At 33.1% G+C, this 24,477-nt stretch overlaps 1 protein-coding gene across 1 annotated transcript; it reads left to right on the top strand.

Annotated features, from left to right (window-relative positions):
* Positions 1 to 1,533: 1,533 nt before the first annotated feature.
* LOC108560845 lies at positions 1,534 to 24,453 on the top strand. The gene is made up of 4 exons (XM_017918561.1): positions 1,534 to 2,116; positions 2,603 to 2,663; positions 17,061 to 17,614; positions 22,929 to 24,453. The coding sequence occupies exons 1-4, from the start codon at positions 2,048 to 2,050 to the stop codon at positions 23,001 to 23,003; spliced, it is 759 nt and encodes a 252-aa protein (XP_017774050.1). The 5' UTR covers positions 1,534 to 2,047; the 3' UTR covers positions 23,004 to 24,453.
* Positions 24,454 to 24,477: the final 24 nt, after the last annotated feature.

Below are 24,477 nucleotides of genomic sequence, written 5' to 3'. Positions count from 1 at the left end.
AAATTACAATTATAGATATTAGTTATTTGACTGTAACCTCAATTATTCAGAAGCTCAATATAAAAGTGATTACACCAGTTTTACAACTTTAGTTACATACTTATGGTAATAATCTTCAACCGATTTGAGCATTGAGTGGAAAATGACAAGAATTACAATTATTAATGTTTTAGATATAGATATAAGTTTACCAATAAACAGTTATTAAAACAATAACAATATATATTATTGAAAAAAAAGTATAATACTTATTAACCAATTAGTATAATTGGTATACTTATTCATGTTTTACCGGCATAGCCTATGATTTAGTTAAATATTTTTTTATCGTCCTTTTTATTCACGACTGTTCTATAATAAAAACATTCAGTAAACGATCTGGCGGTTGACAAGACAAGTCAATTTTAGAAATCTGAATGATAAATATGTATAACAAATTTTGGTATAAGCAATGTACAATAAATATTTATTTTATATTGAATTATTAATTGTATAATTAAGGTGATATATAAATATTTAATGATTAATTAATTAAATATTGCATATATTTAACGATAGAGATAAATATCATATAAATTATAATTATTGAAGCTGAAAATATAAATGATCGTATCAACTTTCCAGAAATGATGACTATTATAAATATTCTAACGTCATAATTTATATAAACTTAGTTTTCATGTAGCATAAAATGGATATAGTGATGTGTCATACAATAATATTAATATAAATGTATATATAAATATTATATGATAATTATAACTTTACTGAATTCATAACAAACTAAAATATAATAATAACATTGTATAGTTTAAAAAAATTGTTTATTTTAAAGTAATTTATGAATTATTCAATGTATTGAAGGTTTACAAAATTAAAATTATAGTTTTATATTTGCGGTCAATTGCCCTTTGTGTGTTATTATATAATAAATTTTGTTTCCTATTAGTTTTGTATAATTAAAATAAAACAAGAAGTATAAAGTAGTTATAACATATGATTGCTAAACATCAAAATGTAGAGTTTCTTGCTTATGATCCTTTCAATGGTAATGAAAATAAAGAGGTTCTGGTAATTAGCGATGAATGCAGTTTCGGGTGCGATTTAAGTAAATTTCATTGGATTGCGTAATTTTTGGTGTATCACTCCGGCGGATAGTCTGGGAGACTGCAAAAGCATACTAACTTATATATATATGTATATACATATACACTCCAGAAATATAGAAGGATGTTTCGCTCTCCGGGATATTTGGGGTAATGGGTGGAAGAGAAACGGGGCGATAATTTCAATGTTACTCAGTAGGTTTTACGCTTTCCGTGTAGTTTCGTTACGACATACGCGCCCAAGTTTATATGCAGTTATGCAACACCCGAAGAGAGATGGAGCATCTGGGAGTAGGAGTGAATGAGCATATAGACGGGTAGTCTGCGCCAATCAGAATCCTTGTAAAACACAGACCTACCTTTGTCATCAATGGGTTACGGAAGAGTCCATTGCGTTGTTGGGGGGCGGTCGCCGGAGCTTCCTTGTAATATTAATGGGAACCGGTGGGAAATCTTGGGTTTTTTCGGATGATTTTCATGGGTCCATGGGATTGCACTGCCTCCGATTTTCTATTCGGATTCGAATTCGGCGATAGATGCAGTTGCTATCGATTTGCCAGCGTGTTTCTATTGGCTCCCCTCCTCAGTAGTAAGAATGGACGAGGCTCGCACGTCGCGCAGCTGACTTTACGTACGTTCAGTGTTCAGTTGTAGTACGATCCGGTTGTCGGTAGGAATCGCTCGCGAGGTCGCCGAGGAAATGACAATAGTTCTGGCCAAAATCTAATAAACAAAGAGAGAAAGAAGGAATCCCCCCAGCACAGAAGAGACCAAAAGTACCATGTACAGCGACGAATACGACCGACTGTAGTGCAGTTTTCATTTTGAACATTTGTTTAACATTTCGTATTTTGGGGGAGGGGGACCACTGCGAACCGGAATACTACTACTACTATTACTACAAAGTTGCTTCTGTTCGGCTCTCCGGTGCCCGGAATTCAATGATGCTTAAATTCCTTACACACAAACTGCGGACCCATTCAATAAACGAAAACAATTACGCTGAAAAGGTGTGTAAATACTATTTGCAGGAAACTTAACTAACTAGCAGGAAGTGCGAAACGAAAACGTCCGTCGTAAAGCCACAAAAAGAAGTAATAATAACGATAACGAAAAAAGAGCGAAGAAAAAATAAAATAAATACGGAAAAAAAATTGAACCCGAGCCCCAACGAGGAACTACTATATAGCCATACATATAGGGATGTACTATTGAAGGTCAAATAACTAAACGAAAATGGCCGACTGTGCGGCTCAAACAAAGGATCCCACTTTCCGGGTTCATTTGTCCCCCGGCAAAGCTGCAAGGATCCATCCCTGTACCCGTCAGCTCCCGTCCCGCATCTTTAAACTAATTCCCCAATCAATAAGACATCGAATTCGTTCCGTATTTTCAGCCAGATTTCCTGGCCGGCTTCTTCTGAATATGGCTGACGTTTCGGCTCTACCGTCTCACTTTGAGACCCTCAGTCTAATCGTTTTCAATTATTTCTGCAGGAAAATGAGGATCACGATTCTGGAACAGAGTCGGACGATGAAATAGATTCTTCTGGTCCAGGTGAGTTATTTCTCACTTCATCACAGACACACATATACCACAGACTCACTCAACCACACACATATACCCACACGCAATTCGCTTACATACATATATATCTATATATTCATACTCGCTTCAAGCTCGGACAACAAAAATAAATATACTTTCACCTGACCCCAACAACACTATTTACTACTTACTACTTTACTAGCTATTGGTTTACGCACTGAATGGAAATAATCTCTAAACCCGTGACTCGGAACAAAAGACAAGGACCGATTGCAACTAATTCCCATAACGAATTAAGTGCAACGATTCCTAATACTTCCGCAGAAAACTCATTTTACAAACGCATAATTAGCATCGTCAAGTCAACAAACTCCTCGAACATTATTTAATTAAAACAAGAAACTAAGAGAGAAGAGACTTCTATAAATAAACACTTATGTTCGTGTCGAGGAAAACCTATGCGATTTGCAATATTCGATCAAAGAATAGTCGAGTGATCATTCACGGCAGACACTACCACTTAATGTCCTGCATACGAGTTTTATCATAATATTCCGATTAAAGGATAGTAACCATACATTCGCAATTTCAATTTAAACGAAACACGGAAATCTTTACGAGAACTCTTAATTTTCATTTAAATATAATCGATCGATAAGATACGAGGTTTGTTATAAATACAGGAACTGATTAGGTTTATTACGCTTTCTCTCTGTCTCTCTTTTCAAATCCATATTTCTGACGCAGAAGATAAGCCCGTATTTCAAAATCTGTTACATAAGAAACGAGGTAGGAAATTTGCAAAAATTTGTAAATCCGTTGACGTAGGTCATGGTCAAAATAGAACTTAAAAATATCACTTTCGAATTTTTATATGCCGCCGCAAACAAAAAATAGTCTACGTTCCTTGGTGTCTGCGTACGCTTTGTGTATAAATACACTTGGAAAATACGTTTAAAAAACTGTGTTTATTTACATTTCTTTTACTATTCACTACTCCAGAGTGTAGGCACAAAAAAATAACATGTTTTTTTTATATATGCGTACGGTTTTGAATGGAATCCAGTTGCTGACGCCCGACTCCTGATTGCTAAGAACCACAGTTCGTACATTGATTGCGTTTCGTGTATAATTTATTTCTTCACTAGTCCAATATACTTTAATCTAATCACTTCGTACCAATATTTATCTAGACTCTCTGAATAGCTAACCAAACACATTTAATCACGGTTTGATAACGTGTGGACAGAAAAATATATATTTTTAATTACACTACATGTATTACATGAATTGGCGATAACATATTTGCCCACACATACATCGATATGTAATTTCAATTATCTTCTTCATTTTACTAATTCCATTAAAGTGTAATAACATTTATTATTAGTTATTTACTTATAATTAAGACTTATTTGTTTACAAACAAAAAATAATCATATTTAAATAATTATAATCTTATTTAATAATTAACTTACGTGACTTGTCTCCAAAATATCAAAGGCAATAGTTAGTGTTAAAATAAAACAAAAATACATAAAATATTCCTTATATGTACTTTGTCGAATTAATTTCTTGCCATACAGAACACATGTTTTAGTCATCCCCCTTTCAGAATAATCTCGAGACAAGCATATTTCTTGATATGCACATTAAAATAAAAAAAATATTCTCAGCAGTTGGTCTAGCACTAATTATTACTTAGATAAAACATAAATTAGCTCTTCAAATGGTATGAATATTTATTTTCATGACAAATACTTCATATATTTGATGATCAACAATTATAGACTCTTGTTTTATACATTAGATAATGTGATATGTAATTTATATTTATTTTTTTGCAATTTTTATTTTGAAATTAATGTATTATTAATGATCACATGATTCTATATTATTCCATAATTGATTCTGAAATTTGAAAAAACTCGACACGATGTTTAATTTTGTGAATTCACGTCCTTTCCAAAATATTTTATTCCATTTCAGACGTAATGGACAATAAATTGTGTTGTATGTAGGTGCATAGAAGCGAGATGAGAATGGGTATTTTAAACGTAATTTGTGGCACCGCGGTTTTCCGTAAAGTGAGATTCATGGCCAAGGTGGGCACAAACGGCGGTCGCGTCTTATTTTCATCTTGTTCCCTTTCTGCTCTTCGCTGAAACTTAAATATACACCTCTTTATTTATTTAAAAGCTTTTGAAACGAATTTGAGGCCCCACCGGAATTGTAGGACTAAGTGTGTGTATGTGTGCAGTGAAAGAGGAGGCAAAGATAGGGAGGGAGAAGTTAAACAAACTTTAATTATTTTCCGAAAGCTAGACAAGTTGACAACTTGGGGAAGAGAAAAAAGGAGGAAACATTGAAGTATCCTGGAGTGGTGGAGTGGCGTGCAGAAAGAGAGAGAGAAATGCAATACTGAAACATAGACATTTGGTAATGCTTGGAATGAATAAAATAACGTGTAATACATAGATAAAATGTTTATGTTGCATCTAGTTGCTTCTGCACGTATATAAGTGTGTATTCTTAAGATCAGACCGTTAAAGTTGTTGATGCCGTTACACTTCATAGACGCTGCTGCGTACGGTTAATTATACAATGTAACAAATTATATTAGGTGCTCTAAGTGTTCTCAATAGGTCAAGATAATCTTTGTGTTTATATGCCAGACCGTGGCCTGCGCATTATTCTGGCGTACGATGCATTCCGGTCGACTTCCATCCTGAGCGAGTAGTAAATTGGGTTCGGTTTTGAATAACAACATTTTTATTTCGGCGTTAGCTCGAGGTGCAGGCAGGGGCGGTGGTAAAAAGGAACATCAGGTCATGACCTCGGTCATGAAATCCATACTGGAAGAGGGTAGGGTTCAGAAGTATGCAGTCTGTTATTAGAAAGTAATGGCGCGTGACAAGAATTGAAATAGTGGGTTGGTTTACTCATCTGTGTAGCTCAGTTCACTACTACAAACACTTTGTATATGTCCACCTCACTTCGCCTCCTCTACCACCGCAATCTTCCCACACACACATACACACACGCTGCATTTGTAAACAATTACCGTACAACTCAACTTTTCGCATTGAATTCATCAAATCAGCGGGATGGAAAAAAATAAAGGAAGAAGCAACGTTCTGATTGGGCCGCAGCTAAATGACATGTCCCGCCTCTTTCTTTTCTTCCTCAATGAACAAATTACTCCGTGCTCTCTCTCTCTCCCTTTTTTTTCCTCCGCTCAGCTCTTCCACACTCGAAGCAAAACCACCCCACACCTCGCCTCCCTCTCGCGCTGACAAATTTACTCAGCGGAGGTTGAAAATTCCATCCATTTATCCATTTTCACATGTAACCTTACCTAACCCAATTTAATGTAATTTGATACCAAGGAGGTCTTCGTATTAATTAAACTCTCCGGGCTGACCTCAACTAAAATTAATTTTATTTAGCGAACATCGAACACCTCCTTCCATTTTTTTTATATACATTCAACTTAACGGGAAAATGTTTACTACTAGAAAATATTTTATTACGCGAAGATCATAATTTATGATCAATTTTATGTACCTGCAGTCCCATTTCAACACGTATCGTAAAATAATTATTTCTTCATTTTTCATCTAGCTTTTACATCTAAGCATAACCAAAAACATGATTAGTTTATGTAAGATGTAGAAAGGATTTGATTATGTAATAATAAATGGTTCAAACACGGAAATTATGGATGAACAAATACTTATTGATAAACTAGTCTTAGCGTCTTAGCATTAATTGAATAACATATAGGATTGTTATGCATCTTCAAGGATTTGAAAAGGAGGTAAACGTAATTTTTCGAGTAGGCGATATTCAAATTGTGTTTACGACATGCCGACATCTTATTTAAGTTTATTGTATTGTTGATTGCGCATCAATTACTAAGATTTACGAGTTCGCTTACATTGACAACAACATCGTTATAAAAGTTACTAATTATGAAATTAACTTTTTGGTATTAATATTATTACAATCGCAATTGTATATTTACAATAAAATTAAAATGTATATTTAGCTTCAGAAACCACACAACTTGAGTCATAGTAGAAAAAGGTTATAGAAGGTCATCTTGTACCGGAACACACATACACTTAATAATTAAACGTTATTAAATTGTTAAATGGTGAGCGTTATTAGTTGTATTCACGACGTTTTGTCATCGGTTATCAAAGTTATTACACATCAATAGTTAATTATTAAACGTTTACTTTCAGTTTATCACTTGAGTAGAAACGAGCATAATTATGATAGGTCATAATTGATACGATTCATACGAGAAAACATTACGGAATTCCATTTTAACAGGAAAAGGTTGCCTAATTAAATTGGGGTGAAAGCATTCATAAGTTCAATCAATGTCTGCTCGTGAATCTCCAATCCTCAATTCACTTATATTCATATATAATTCATGCACCGAAAACATGGAATATCGCTTAAGCTTCACCACACATCGTTTTTCTTTTCATTTAAATCTTCGAGAGACTTAAACAAACTGCAGATGCTTTGTTTTAATACAACCTGGCACATATTTGAAGGCTGATAAGATGCGTTTGCAATGTCGAATAATCGTTGCGAAAATATGAAAAGTCTCGTTTAGGAAACAATGTTGGGGCTTCATTAAGTAGTCGATATCTCTAATGGTTTATCTAAAAGGTTAATAATTTTCGTTTCGTTGTTGTTTCATATTTTTTTTTTCTCGTTCAGTTATCAGCATTTTTTTGTTGAAAATGCACATAGCATTAATTTCGCGATTCGCAAACTCGTCATATTAATTTAATTATCGGAGGCTTCAATATTCAAATCCAATGGGATAGTATTTCGCATTAAATTCCGATACCAGCATTCATCATAACTCATTTTTATTCCACGGCGTAACGATAATGACATTAATTATAATATTTTCAAATTTTATGTAATCATTTACTCTGACAAATTTCGATTGCAATTTCTGTCGCATTACATTTATTCAATTTTCAATGCAGATTTGATAACGTTATTTTTTATAATGAAATACAACTTAATCAACATATTTTGTGGATAATTCTTGGATTGATGAAATGTATTGAATTGTTAATGATTACTATTTATTATATATAAGTATAGTGGAACCTCGCTTAACGACATATTCAAAAATACACATAATACGTGTACACAAGTTTTAAAAATGATGTAGCAGTAGCGCAATCCGGGATTTCTCTTCTCATCGTCACTCGTTATGCGAAACGTCGCTCGTTAAGCGAATCATTTTTCTTACAATTCATTTTGCTCGTTATGCGAGGTGTTCGTTAAGCGAGGATCTACTGTATATTATTTTAATGTAAGTGAATATGAATCATGTAAAATTGTTTATGAAATCGTAATATACAAATTATAGTCAATGTGTAAAATAAATATAACTTTGAGGATTATAAATAATATAACAATTGTTGATTTAATTTAATGTATAATTTTTTGTAACTATTTACAAGTTTTGCTTTTAAATAGTGAGAGTGTGAAATATGAGATTTATATATTATGAATTACAAATAAGTATCTGGTTACTTTAGCTTATATTTTAACTAGGAATTCAATTCACAAACTACCATTAACTATTTTTTATTGGCGTGCAATCTTTGACTGTTTGTAAAACAATTGTTAATAGAAAATTGTAAACAAGCGATTTAATGAGTATAGTTTATTGTGTTTACCCAATTGAACTATTTGGATATCATGCGGAAATATGAGAAACATAATAAATGGAAAAGAAAATAAAGCAATTATTTCATTTATTTATTTATTTTTCACTGACTTCTTTTACAAATCGAAGGTCTATTTATGGATATGTTATGTACGAATGGAAAAGAGAGAATAAAAAGAAATAAGAAGCGAGTTTCACAAAATCCAATAAGAAATTAGCTGCGAGCGTAAATATGATTTTCACAATTTTCACAGTCCGCGCGTTATATAACGTCGCGTTTTCGTAATTTAGCTCTATTTAAGTTGAGTATTGAAAAAGATTGTTATTATTACGAATCTATACATGTATTCCCGTTTCCCCTGATGATTAATAAGAAGCCTATAAATGTACACATTCACCGACATCACAGAAGTCATTAAAGTGGCTATTACTAGAATATTTTTATCGGTTTTATGTAGATTGTAATCGCAATTTACTTTCATTACTAATACGTTTTCTTTACGTGTCTCGTGTTTCTGTTTTAAGTCTGCGAAGCAGGTTTTTCTCTGTTTCTATTTTTATTTTCTTTATGCGTTGTTTGTTGCTATTTGCTATTTGTTAATGATTTCTTTCATTTCGGAATAACGCACGTGTGAATGTGAATGCGTGTGTACATTATTTCTTCCATCAGGTTTATTTTTCGGAGCCGAATCTGTTCATTGCACCGAAATCGATATGTCCTAAATAGACTGGTTAAGTATGTAGTGGTTTTAGAAGGTTGAGCCGCACATAAATCGATCCTGCCGTTGTTTGCATCCGTAATTATTATTTACACGTTATACGTTTAGTGGGTACGTGCCGCGATTTTTCTTGTCTTTATGTCCCTGATATATTAGTTTATAATTTATCTAGTTTTTCTTTTTGCAACACGCCTATATGCAAACCGAGATATACTTTATAACTACACAAACAATGTACTTTGTAGATAAATCTAGTTAAATGTTAACAAGTTCTTTTATATACACGTTTACTACTTCTTTTTTATCGCTACAACTTTATTTTTTATACTTCACATACATTATTTATAAAAGCTTTTTTTTTTCATTGCATTAAATAATTAAATGTTATGACCGCTTTTTTTATTTAGAAAATTATAAATAGAAACGCGATGTTACATTTGCACAAGTCGTGCAATAATTGGTATTTGTCCAAATACAATTCAAATTATATAATGAACATTTTCGTATTGTTTATTGTTATATAAAGTGTGGAAAGATCTATGGTTAATTGTAACAGTTGATCATTTTTTATTTTAATCTTTGTTTGTTTATATGCTGTGACTCTTATACTAAATATTATTATTATTGTTATATAAAGTTACAGTGAGTTATGAGTTATGTGAGTTATGTGAGGTATTTTCTTCATACTTGAACTATTTATAATAGATATTATATAACATAACTAGATATTATAAGTTATAGCTGTTATATGATACCGCACTATATAGAAAATATTATATTAGTTGTAGACTATGAAAGTTAATCTTTGAAATATCGATCAAATGAATTATGATATACAAATTATACTTATTTATCTGTTTATTTTATAAAATATTGATAATTAGTTTATATTTTTCTTATAAAAACACTAATCGATAACAAATATAGACTGTTATGACATACGAAAATGCATGCTGAAATCGTTTATGAAAAAAAAATGGTGATTGCATTTACTCCGAAATTGCGGATAACAAAGGTTATAGAGGCTACGTTCGAAAATAGTCTCTGATTCTGTGTATTAAAATTGTAATTTGTTTTGTAGAATGCATCGCGGAAACACAAAAAATTAAACTTTCATCGATTAAGTTCATCAATGATTCAATTAATTAGGCCGGTCGGCACGTCTTCTGTGACGATGAACAATCGGAGATGCGGTGGCTTCGCAGCCGATGTGGATGATGATGTTCGGTTTGGACAGATATTACCAAATACTAAACTATAATTAGACCGAACTGAGATACTGAAGCTTATTAAAGGGATTCGTCGACAGACCCCATATATACAGTCTGATGAGGGTTTTGTCTCCGAATATTCTGCAAGAGTTCTGCTACGAATCTAATCGTTTAAATCGAATTACTTTATGTACATAAATTACAAACTGTATTTTCTATATTATTATAAATAATTATAAATCGATTTATTACTTGTCGCATAGAATAATAATTAATGATCCATAAAAGTAGAAGAAAATAAATAATGATTACCAATTTAAAAAAGAAGGAGAACTAACGTTCTTGAACTTTCTCTTATTAGTTAATTCAAGAAATTTCTGACATTGCTTTAAGAAAAGTTACGCTTTGATTCGATCGTAACTACGAATAGCACAGTGTATTTTGTAATTACTATATTTAGTATCCGTTTCGCAAGCAGCGATAGATAACTTTAATCAAGCTGTGCAAGAAAAATGCTATTTATTCCTCTGTAGATATACATTTACGAGCACGTCGGAATGCGTAAAATTAAACGAAAGAGGAAACTTGCTTTATTGGTGAAATATTTTTCCGTTGTGAATGTCTGCCTTTTGATTACAATACAATATGCAGGGGTGATTCCTAGGAAGAAATGCATCCATCCCAACAGGATAGTTTCCTCGGAAAATGTACGAGAAAATTAAATGCGACGGCGAAAAAGAAAGTAGCGGCAGAAATAAAAATTACCGTACACGTACATCGTGTGATAATATTTATATTAAGCACGCAAATTACGTGTTACCATGTGCATGTTTCTATATATTACTGATACACGCACGCATCTGCACCTCGCGAAGACAAGAACCGAGGCCGGGAATCTACGAAAAAGGGATTTCGAGCGTGGTCGTATGCATTTATAGGCATTCCACTCAATCCTAACGTAAAGTCATTATATCTTCACTTATATTGCAACATTTCCGATCATTGTCTATATTAAAATAATGTTATTTTTTTTACTTGAAATATGTAATAATATATTCAATTATGTGGAAGCCGGAATTTGAAGAGTATTGCTTACAGTTTGTTCGAAGCCCCAAATTAACTTCTTTTTCCAGCGTTTCCCAAAGCCTCGCAATTCACTTAAAAGAAAGAAAGCAACGAGGAGAGCAGAGAACAAGTATTCAAAGAAAGAAGAAAAAAATCTCACTCTACTTTCAATCTTATCCTGCGCACAACAGAAATACCATTCTTAAAAAAAAACAATGCGAAGTAATGCTACAGAATAAACAACAATTTATGGTATCTAACTTCCTCTCTATTTAATGATCATTATCCTGAGCTGCAATCAATCAGCGGCGCAATGGCCGACGCTATAACAGTCTTCACAGACAGAACTCCATTTTTTTTTACAAATCCTGTCTATATCTTTCTCTTTTTTACCACTATTTTACCATCATGAAACCAAAAAATGAAATCAAATGTCTATCTCAGATGGTCGTTAATTAAGTAGTCTTAACATTTACATTGCTGCATGTGTGATATATAGAACTGGAAAAAATAATGGTTGAATAATGCGAGAATAAATCCTAATTTATACTAATCCATCTTGGTATTACGCTAGGAGGCATTGAACTTAAAAGGCACGTGGGTTATTTAGGTGTGTAACGCACATAACTTAAACTTAAGAAATTCAATTTTATTACTACAGCAACTTTTCAGTCGAATAATAATAATAATAATATAACAGCTTCGGTTTTATTAGAGAAAATTAAGTCTAATGTTTATTATTCGGTTTATCCAATAGAAATACTTAATGCATGATTGCATTTGTTACATTCATTGAGATGAAAGCTTCCGTTTTTTTTTAACATAAAAGCTTCATTATTTTATTTTTTTAATAAATTATTCGAGTTTTAGCAGTCAGTGTTCGTGTGTTCTTTGCGACTTTTTGCTTTGCATATGACATTTAGAAAAATTACATTTGAACTTTCTGAATAACTTTCAAAGAAACTTGCGAATACGAAAGAGTTTTGTTTGTTACAATCGTACTAGTTTATTGTAGTCGATATTAATGCTTAATAGATGCTCGATTTGTTTTCGTTTTCCTTGCATTACGTATAATGGATGCACGGAAACACAACAATGCCACATGTAATTCGTATGCAGGTCGTTCGCATTTTGCAAGCATATGTGTGTGCATTGAAGACCAATCAAATTGCACGATGGATAATCGCACGGCGGGATCTTGTTTAGAAAATCTCACTTCGGCTTTGATTTAATGCGAACTAATGAAAGTTATTTTAATCAAAGTCGGAATTGTATTTGATCCATCAAATAACAGTATTAAGACGATATATTAATTCACAATTATTTCAAGCATATTACAATAGCAGTTTATAAAATTAGATTTGCCTTCTTTGAAGCTATTTCTATGTTTTGACTGTTTTTTAATTACAAATATGCAGTGATGAATCTGTGATTCATCGATAATCACAAAACTTCGCAAAATTCTTAGTATCATGTTTAAAACAAGTCGAAACATTATTGATAAATGTCGGACTTTAATTGGTGGCATTGCAATTATCCAAATATTGATGTTAAAATACATCTCAAGATCATATGAGATTTCTTTAATAATAATTTATTATTTCTGATTTACCTGAATTTGATTTCAAAACGTTGTTTTGACTTACCTGAACGATCACATCTCAATTCGTAACTGTAGCCTATTAAGGAATAGAAGTATTTTTCACTGCATGATACCAATATTTAATATTATTTACAAACTTGTTTCTGACATAAGATCTTTCACAGAAGATTTTTTGTCTTTTCGTTTGTTTTTCCTAAGGTAACACGTATTATAAAATGTGCGTTTATATGTTTGTTAGTTTCAATTATAAAAGTTGTAAAGCAATCGTTTCGGTTTTGTTATATCATCGGTGGTCTCACCGAGCGAATGAGTAATCCGTTGCATAATGATAATTTCCTAATTTGTACGTGGTTAAGATACGGCGAGTTATCAGCTTGTCCTGGAATGCCCGTTTCGCAGGCCGAGCGAAATCAAATTTCCTTTGGCCGTTGCAGCAGCGGCAAAAGGAGGCAGTCGGTGAGTGAGCTCCGTAAAATTGTCACCGTAAGTTTTTCGCTTAGAACTCGGAGAGCAGAAACCTGTTTCAGTATTGACACATGCAGACATCATTTGAGAACTAATCAGAACTTGTTCAAAGCTATATGTCCATAAAAATCAACATTAAAATTATGCTCGCCGGTTCGACCGTCTCGTACCATATTTACTATATAATTGACACATGTCAGCATTAAAACCACCCTGGATACGAACAAATAAATAATTAAATAAGATAAAGGAAGACCGTTGACTTTAAAAGAAATATACTTGAATTATCCGGGTGAGTATTTTTCTACGATACATTTTGTTACAATTGTAAATGCATTTTGAATTATTCTTATACAAATGATGAATATGATAATTTTCAAAAACCCACATGTGCAACAATCATCGATGTAAACTAATTGAAGCCATTAAGTTAGTTTCACATTATGCACATACAACGAGCGTGTAATTACAACTCAGTTAATTACCTACTTATTAATATTAATAAATAAATTAAAAAACAAATAAAGAATGACGAGGACGTTGATAAATATTTAACTGTTTTTGGAATATCACATGGTTGTGTGAAACGGTCGCAAAGAGCGGAGGAAAATGGCGAAACGAGTTTAACGTCAGTGCTACGTGCGGCAATTATTATGTATATTAGCAACAATAAATAAATACTCATATATATATTTTTGCTAGCAAAATGGAACAATTAGCGACTGTTCTGGGTAGAAAGGTGAACAAACTTGCGTCTCAAAGTTCAGATGAAAATCAAACAGTGTGCAATAGAACGTCGTTGTGGTTTCATTTTTATAATTTGTTTCTATAATTTTTTTTGCATTATTTTTCCGTCGTCTCTTCTTATTGTTTTCGCCGAGTCCGCATAATTAAGTTATGTAAGCCCGTGGACCTTGGTTATTAAAAATAAATATACACCGCTGCACAGTCTTCGCCTTTTTATTATTTAAATTTACAAACATTCCGTAAATGTATACGAACGTTCGTACGTTACGAATACATTCATATACACAATTTGTGGAATATACATATTGTAATATAATATCAACATGTGTACTCGTGTGTTGGTGTTTACACTATGACATCAGCTTATTGTAAGCTCTCCAAACTCGTATTTATATTTAGTACGGAGGAGACTGGCAGTCTAAACTGAATTATCATATGGAGAAACGTTCAGCTGCGAAAACCGCAGAATACGTCTGTGTTTCCACGATGATGATGCTTATGGATGGATTCATTAAATCCATGCCTGCGTACCCTTGTAAGGAATTACCAATAATATTAATAAAGCTCGTCGACAACGGTCAATGACACTTTATTCTTACTACATTAGGCGTAATTTACGTAAGGTATTAACATTTGTCACGTGGATGTCCAATTTGCCTAGTTGATTGTGTTTTATTTTTCTTGAAAAAAAAATAACCTTTGTAATGAACAAATTAATGAATCAATTCTGTTACACGAATTAAAATAACAGAACAAAATGCTATTATTTACACACAAGATAACTTTAATACATCTAAAAGATATCATTTTAAAATTAATGAGAAAAAATATTAAATTTAAAACCTTTGGTTACATGGTTTTTAATGCAATTTTTGTATAAGCAAATGATGTATATACAAAAAAGCAACTGTGATTAAACAAAAATAATGTGTGAATTAAGTAAAGAAAAGAAGAATATTTTGAAATCAAGAAAATGAAAATAATAAAACGTTTCTCCTTTTTGAACTTTCACTGAATCTGTATTAAAATGCACAAAACAAAGGCTAAGTGGAAAATAATTGAATCACTTCGTGTTGAATATAAGCGAATTACATAATTTCCCGTAATTATATTTCAGTGAAATAAATAAAATAACGTTTTTGGCAAATGTTACTTGCAGTAGTAGTAGTTGTGAACATTTTTACGATTGTCGATGGTGAAATGCGATTGATGGATGGTAAAGTTCAATAACCTAGGCCAACATTGTACACATAGAAATGTTTCCCAGTTCGAGGCATTAAATAATGCAAGGTGGAATCTTTGGGTGGTGCACGTTGGGAAAGGGTTCTAGAGGTGGGCAGCAGATATGTATGAAAAATGTAAATCGTTTGGAATTGAAACAGGCGACATTATGTATTATGAACGAAGAATGGATGGAATATAAAGTCGTGGGGAAATAAACATTTTATAAATTTACGAGAAATCAATTACTTGCACGCAGCAGTAGACATTCAAGTCGCAGACTGCACGACTGAAGACTGGTATGCCGCACCGCACCGTCCCGTCCCGTCCCGTGTCCACCACCCCCTTCACTCCTCTTCGGTGCCGCCGCCACCGCCGCCCCCCACGGCGCGACTGAAATTTATTATTTTTCATTGTATCAATTTTAATCAGGAGAGCAAAAACGCATTCGGAATTAAAATGCTCCGCTCCCCAGGCAAACTTTCCTGTATATGCCAAGTTGGTTTTAATTTTGAAAGTGCATATGCCTGTAAATGTTTGTTTTGCGCGCGTCCGCCGACGCCTCAGAGTTAACTAATTCCAAAAGTGTCTCTAAACTGCGAGGGGGAAGTTCGGGGTGGTTTGTTGCTGTGGGGTTGTTTGGTTCGTCCATCGGCTGAATCCGTTTCGTTCATTATTTCAGACTTCAATTAAAGTTTCACATTTTAATAATGGGATGACACGGAATCATGAGTATTTTAAAACGGCTTCATAATTAAATATGTGGGAATGTAGGAAGGTGGATAGTGGATGTCGGACGTCGTCGCCGCCACCGCCGCATGCGAACAATTTTTATTCAAATAATATTAAATTATAGTGCATTATTATAAGTTCAGCTGCGGTAATAGACTTTCTTAGTAGGTGGACAGACGTAATGGGAAAATAGTTGAATGCAAATGAAAAAAAAGAATAATGACGGAAATTCTGTTTAGAGTGGAATCGATTTCGTACATTAAACTTTCAAATGACATCTGTTATTGATAAAGTTTAAATACAGTAGATTTCATATCGATTATGATAGAATTGATTTAAACAATTGTTATTACGATTATTATTTTTTATTGGACTCTGCAAGTCTATATTTATTTTTTTGAGTGTTGAATTATCGATCGGCTGGGGGGTGAATTTTTTGGCGTGTGTGCAAAATAAAAGGTACGAAAAAAAATGTCGACTTCCCTGAAGGGCCTTGTTTACTTCAAGTTGATGTTAAAACAATAGACCGTCTGGCAATGCATTATTTCAACAGACTTGAGGGAGAGTGAGTGTGAGCGAGAAAGAGAGAGTGAGAGGGTGAAGTGAAGGGAAGAGAAGGAGAGGAGCTTTGCCATAGTATAGTATATAAAATGAATGCGTTTTCGCATTTCATTTCCTTATTTATGTTAATTCAGTTCCATTGCATTGTGGAAAAATGCGATAAGATTTTCTTTTTTAAAAAAAGCTAATTTACCGTATTTTGCATAAGTTATGTATCTTTGTTTTATATTCACTGTTCGTGCATACAAATTAAAATTGCCCCTACTTATTATATACATATATTTTTTATGTGCGCAATGCCAGAACTGAAGAAAAAAATAATAAAGTGTTGTATGGGCATAACATAATTTCCTGCGTTTTGTATTACAGTTATGGATGAAAGGATCTGTAACATATCTCCTGCTGATACCGGCTGCTCCATGGAAAGTCCTGCCCCGGATAACCAGCAGGACGCCCACAGTTCCGAGGAGGAGCTGGAGGTCATAAATAATACGAAGGAGGAGCGGGCGTCTCGTCCTCTCAGGTCCGCCGCGAGTTTAGCGGAAAAACGGAAATGGTCGCAGATCGGAAGCGATTCTATCCCGTACACGACGAGGAGGTGTTCGCCGGAAAACGAGGAAAATATGTCGCACTACGGTAACCTGAGTCCCTGCTGCAAGTATAACGATGATGCCGTCCACGTCGAGCATTCGTCCGATGAAGAAGTTCACAACCTGCTGGCCTGCTTGCCGACACCGGTGCAATTCAGGACGTCGCCCCCGCTGGAGGCGGTGAAACCGGGCGGCAGGACGCCGTACAATAATAGATCTCTTAGTCCACCCCAGAAGCTCATACACTGCGAAGTGTCCTCGCCAAGGAAACGATCCAAACACACGAGGCACGTGCCCGTGCAAAGGCCACACTTAGATTTTGAAAAAATGCAGGTAAGACCAATCACAATTCAATCTTAAGTCTGTCTGTAATTGTACCATGTAAATTTATTTAAATGGATAAAATGTATAGAGAAAATGAATGAAGCTACAAAGCAGAACATGCATATTACTCTGAAAGACAGTAATTTTGCTCAGTTGCCATACAGTTGTCAGTTTAGTTTAACTGTCATTGAACTTTATTATAACAAATAGTGTTCGTACATTCGCTAATTGTTTAAATCACGTCGGGAATTGTGTGGATGTAACATAAGTACTTATCAATCATTTAAAATCAATACGTTTACTTTAAATATTGCGGGTTTTATATTTAGTTAATCTTAGAAGAGATCTTATGTATGAAAATCAATACTTAAGACTTGTCACGTGTCAATCCACATCGGATATAACATTATCAATAAAATGTTATCAATTAATCTATTATATATTTTTATCTCGAGTACTAATTATCATCGATATCTGGATATTGCTTTCATTGATCTGTCTCATTACTTACTATTATGTTATCTCGTAATATTTCAATCTGAATTAAAGCTCCTTATGTTTACCTATGAACAATTTACCTGAATTGTAATTATATACATCTTATTTGAAATATGTCACATTTTATACATACCGAATCATACTTGACAAGTTATTTAGCAAGTATTAATTACTTTTCAACTGATTTAAGATTTAAAAAATCATTTATTTTATATAATATACTGTCAATTCATTAAAAAATTATAATAAAATATTACTATTTATTATACAATTATTTTTGTTATATACATTTTAAAAGACTTTTTTCTATGGTTGTAACTGAATCTACTAATATTTGTGGAATTATTCAAAAATCACGCCACTTTATTTTACTCATATCTATATATGTAGGAATTATGACTACTTTTGTTCCATAGATAATTTGCAAATTATCTTTCCGACTTGTCCAAATTTTCCGTCGTTTATCAAGTGAAGTAACAAACTAATAATAAGATATCGAAGCAACAATTGTATACAGTTATAGGAATAGTGTATGAATCAATTTTATCAATGAGCCATAAAACAAAAACACTTATGATAATATTTAAATATATCTATATATACTCACATTTAAAGTACAGTTTCTAAGGATAAGGAAAATCAAAATGACCATTCGGTAATGGTATTACGGCATTGATATTGTAGCATTACGTCAACTTGCTTGTGTAGTATAAAAATCGTAAAGCTTTCAAGCAATAATATTCATAATAAAAATGGAGAATGTAGAAGAAGAAAAGTAGTTATTCGAATTAGCATATGCTAGCCAAAAAACTAGTATCGGAGCAGAAAATAAATTGCGGAATTTGTTTATAGTTTCGGTTTTCGTACTTTAAATTTCCAAAGCCAAGGACGTTTATTTATATCAATTCTAAAAATGCTTAATGAACGTGCATAATTTGATAATGCCAGCGGTTAACATGTGTTTCGGCATCATCATTCCGCTACCATATTGCATATATATATTTGCTTGGATAGATGTTCTCGTCTGCGTGATTTCCTATTAGTCTATATAAAATAAAGAACAGGGTGAAATGGAGTATAGTGTTACGCAGATCGTATGTTCCATTTGCTCATGAAATAAAAAAAAACGTATTGATCTGGATGCAATTTCTATTTGCCTCTTTGATTGCTCCAAAGTTGACGCTCTTATTTAGTGTAGACCAACGTCGAGTCTCTAAATATAAACAACTTGTTTTTTTTGGCGTGTAAACGTGCTTAAATATACCTTGTAATAAATCTTCTAAAAATATTATCAAATAGATTAGATTAGTTTAATTAATTTCTACTTCCACATTAAATTTATTATTATTTTATACTTTCCGTGTATATTTCAAATAAGAGTTTAATTCAATTTGTTAGCGTCACAAAATGTGGCTTTTTGTAAGGAAAGTGACTATGTTTGTTTTTCAATACAGATAATTTGAAGTCATCAGTCACTGATTGAGAATCGCTGTCTTGGTCGGTAAAAAGCGCATCCTGCGGTTTTAACGCTAATAAATTGTTCGCAACACGTCTCATAATCTTTTTCACGTCACCATGTTCGAATGCACATTGCGTAGCTCTTGGTGGTACGTGAAGGCCCAAGGGGATACGTGAGGTAAAAATATAATTGATTCCATCCACCGCGAAAGTGGTTTATCTATTTTAATAAATCGCTATGTTCCTTTTTTTTGATTCAGTATTTTTAATCGCATTCAATTAGAAAAGAGCAATGCACGTTAGAGTATTAAACATTGAGCTGAAAGGGCCGCTCCGGTCATGTTATTCGGAGAACCGATATTACCGGGGTTCAGTTCGCCGAATCCCCCATATTCACTTCCCGGAAAGGTTCCGTACAGCAGAATTTGGAAACGGATTACAACGCTATTCTCCAAATTGCGAGAATTATGTTTCCATTCCAGTTACGAGATATACAATATTTATTTGGACATCGATCTATTAGTTTATTCATCCGTGCTCAAATCGTTGAAATTGCATTATAATTGAAGCCACCACCATCGAAAATACAAGATGTACCATAACTTATTTAACATTATTAAAGATATTCAAAATCGAAACAAAAGTTGATATTTTTTTTAGTCAAAGATTGATTATAATATAAAAAAATACATGAACGTTATAATGAAGACTTTTCAGATTATTTATAAAATCAGAAACGTGTTGTTTTTGAACAAAAATAAATTCTGAAAGGACAATTAATATTGCATAAATGTCACTGAAACAAGTATGTTCAAAGAAATGGCTTGTAGCCAAAAAAAAGACAGTAGTGCTGAAAATGAACCAGGTGTATTTAACAACACCTGGTCTATTTTCCTTGTCATGTAAATATTCCAATGTATTCGAACAACTACATGTTATTCAGTATTTATTTTAGATGAGTATAATGTGTGTTTATTAATATTATTCAAATTAAATAAATTTATTTTGATATAATGAATGGATTTAATAAAACTTTCTGAAATATACAATATAGATTAAGCAGTTGTTAATAATAACATTTATAATACATTTAACTTTTTGACGTTATTTAATTTTGCATTTGAAATATGAATCTTTGCGGATATTTGTGGATATTTTTTTTAGTTTAATTTAATAAGAACCTGTTTTGTTTGGTGTCGCCGGAATGAAATAGTTTTAGTGTTTTAGAATGGGAAGAAACATGGAGGAAATATGTAAATCCTGAGTGGGTTTCTGGGGATGAAAATCTTTACGCCGGGACAGTTTTTTGGAAAGGATTTTTCTTTTTCCTGCAGCCAACAAAGATGGATATCTCTCTATCTTTTTATATATAAATATACAGATGCATACACACTTACACAAACGTACAGTGTATATATAAATACACTTGTTGAATTTAGAGTGGCGACTGAATATAAATTAAAATTATTGATTCTGTTTCGGTGCACGGATGAAAATATGAAAGTCTTTCTGGGATTGTGCAGGGAGTGCAAGGGAGGGACTGGGCGTTTTTTTATGTCAATGGAACATTATATTTCCCTTAAATCCAAGGAACTTGACAATGCTGCTTGCTTCCAATTTACGGGGATTGGTGCAGACTGAGTGGCGAGATGACAGTAACAACTGAAAATTCTGAAAGACAGAGTGTGTATTTGTGTGTGTGTAAAAGTAGAAGAGATAGAGGAAAAAAGTAGAAGGTTGGGGAAAAAAAGTACGGGGTTGATGTTGGTTTGGCCGTATGGCATCGAAATATAGGGTTGACTTTTCTATAGGGGCGCTTTTTAAATATTTCAAGTGGTTGAGTTAATGACGAGAAGTCGGGAAATGCAGTGACGCGACTTCATCATCTTTTACTTCATATCGCATTGATCGCCACGCCACTCTTTCACCCCAGTTTTTACCCTGCACTCCACATCTCCCTTCCTCACAATTTTTTTTTTGCCACTACCACCCGGCTCCCATTCTTCCGCTGCCGCCACCACCGCCGCCGCCCACTCGACAACAAAATCTCGAAATGGAATATCAATTATTTTCCAATGTGCATTTCCATCCGTGTGCTTGTTTCAAATGCGAATTCCACAATTTCGATTCAGCATTTGAAATCCGTCCGCGAAACGTGCGGAGCCGCACGTAATGACTAATTTACGGAACGAGTCGTGGTAAAAAGAAGCAGCAGCATTATGTGAAATGGAAATTTTTGATGCCATTAATTTATTAGACAGATAAAAGTTATTTAGGTACATGATGTAAATACACACGACGTCGTAGTTGGTCGTAGTATCTGTATGCATGCGATGTGTATACGTGTACGCCACACACTCACGGTTTTTGACGGTGAAGGTCGTCGTTATTGAGGCAGGTTTTGTATGTATGTGGTTATATATACATATATATATGACGACCGTGAACGTCCCCGAAACGTTTCTCATTTTACCACTTTCCCACCTCTTCATCAACTAATGATTTTTTTATTGTTTATTCCTGGAAGTCGGCCAAAAAGTGCTTAAAATATTGGTGCCCGAAAACTCGGGGCATCTCCCTTTTTTTTCCCATCGCGGATTTATTTATCATTTACTATTTGGTCGTAACCATATTCAGTGTAGCTTGCTTGGCTTACATTCCTGGCCGTGCATCAAGTAAACGTGCATCAAGAAAATGCTTATATTGTTGGAAACCAAAGTTCATGTTCAAGCCAAATTATTTATTTTTAATTTTCAATAATAATCATGACGCGAGGAGTATATATGGTTTTAGAACGTACTGCCAGCACAGAGCCGTGCCAAATTTTCCTCTCCAATTTCCCCTTCGGTTTATATTATTCACCGCAAAAAGCGAAATTTTCTTTCGTAAATCCTGCCCTGTCCTGTCTCTACTTCTGTTTTGCAAATAAACAGCGTTCCCCTCGCAATTTCTTATCGGACATTTGTATTAGTTAGGATTTATTTAACTTCCTTTACGTGCACGTTTATTTTCGTAGTATTAAAGTTAATCTACTTATTCCAACTACTAGTCGCATTATTACCCAAAAAAAGTAAACTAGTTGCCGAAAAGTAGTTACCAAATAATATATAATTAATGTGTTTTCATTTTAGTTACAAAACATTAGTAATTATTACGTGTTTCTAAAAATAATCTGAGCGTTGTATTTTGCGTAAAATCGATACATTCACTGATGTTAGAAAGTAATTTTAAAAATACTCCCTCCGTTTTAAATCACGTTCATGTATAACATTTATATTAAGTTATACGTTTCAATATCTTTTTTTTTTCATTTTATAATGTGTTGATCTTGAGCTGTGAACTAATAATTTATGATGATTTGTTTCAGTCGAAAGCGAAGGCTGCGGTCGCCTGGAAACACAGCGGAGACCACGGTGGTGAATTATCAGTGTATTGTTGGTGAGAAGGACTTCGGGGGTGTTCTAGAGGGACACCCTGTCAGTGTTATAAATTATCAAAAGAGTTGGATACCACCTCTGAAACTGGAGACCTCCAACCAATGGCTACAACTTCAACACAACAATAGTTTTCTTCTTAACAAAATAATAATTAATAATAATGAAAGTGATGTTTAGGACCTTATTATATCAATTACGAAACGGTCATTTTAAAAATGATTTAAAATGAGAATGATGGCATGAGAAAGGAATAAAGAGGGGAGCGAGAAGGAAATAGTAATAATAAAAAGAGTAACACAAAAAATTGGGTGAAAAGTGAATTTAGTTGCTTGGGTTTAATAATAATAATAAATACAAATTGTATATAATATAATTTTAAAAAACACCTTAAGTTCAATTTATACTTAAAGAAGGAAGATTCGAAAGGAATAAAACGTTTTACATTTGTTCGCGATTTAGGCATTTTGTGTTTTTGAAATCAGAAATTTGAAGTAAAATAAATCAATATATTTTCTATTATCCATTAAGCTATATTATTCTGTATGATGGTTGTTCGACTCATCTTTTAAAACAAAATGCAAGCGCCGACCGATCGACGTGCCACTCTCGTTGGCCTTTTGAACAACAAGGTGTGTGCGTCGAGAGGACGACGTCTCGTCGTGCTTTATTTCAAATACATTTTAGTTTTAAAAGGTGAATTCAAAGTGGAATAAACTAGAGTAGAATTATCGCAGATGTTTATACAGCTTTTATATAAAAAAAATTGTTTAAAGGAGAAGGAAGAAAAAAAACATATAATGTTTAAGCAATTTAAGAGCACTGATAGTTTCCTGTCACTTGTAATAGTAGTTGAGTGTTTTATAAATAGATTTAGTTTTATCTAAATGTTAAAATAAGCCATACTTTTGCCATATGCAGAATAAAAGCAGTCTCATTACTATTTACAAAGAAAATACAAGAGAAAACAAACAAAAAAAAAACAAGAGGAAAATTGTACCTAAAGAAAAAAGCTGCCAACAACTGCTTTCGAGTTGTTGATTTATTTATTTCAAAAACAAAACATAAGCACAAACTGCCATCTATTTGTGTGAAGAAAAGAAGAAGCATATATATATTTTCATTGTTTTTCAAAATTATATTTTTTTATTACGAAACGTTGGCTACAAAATGTTTGTTTTTTTTTGTTAAATATTGAAAATGAAATGAAAGGACAAACAGATTTTCCCGAAGCAATTCCGCGTCAAAAATTTTCGATTCATCACATTTTGGACAAATTTCCGATAAAAGACTAAATTTCTCAAACCAAAAACATATTTTTTATACAAAATGAATCTCCACGAATTTTAAACTTGAATTGTTTCGTTGCGAAAACGAGTTATCTATTTTAAGGGCCATTAATTCTATTTTAATTTCGTATATTTTTTGTTAAATATTTAATAAATGAATAATATTTAGTAGGACTTTTAACAAATTGATATA

This window comes from Nicrophorus vespilloides, unplaced genomic scaffold (genome assembly GCF_001412225.1).
Source record: "Nicrophorus vespilloides isolate i.1.1-1 unplaced genomic scaffold, Nicve_v1.0, whole genome shotgun sequence".
NCBI classification, from domain to species: Eukaryota; Metazoa; Arthropoda; class Insecta; order Coleoptera; family Silphidae; genus Nicrophorus; species Nicrophorus vespilloides.
This window is presented reverse-complemented; position numbering and strand designations above follow the sequence as displayed.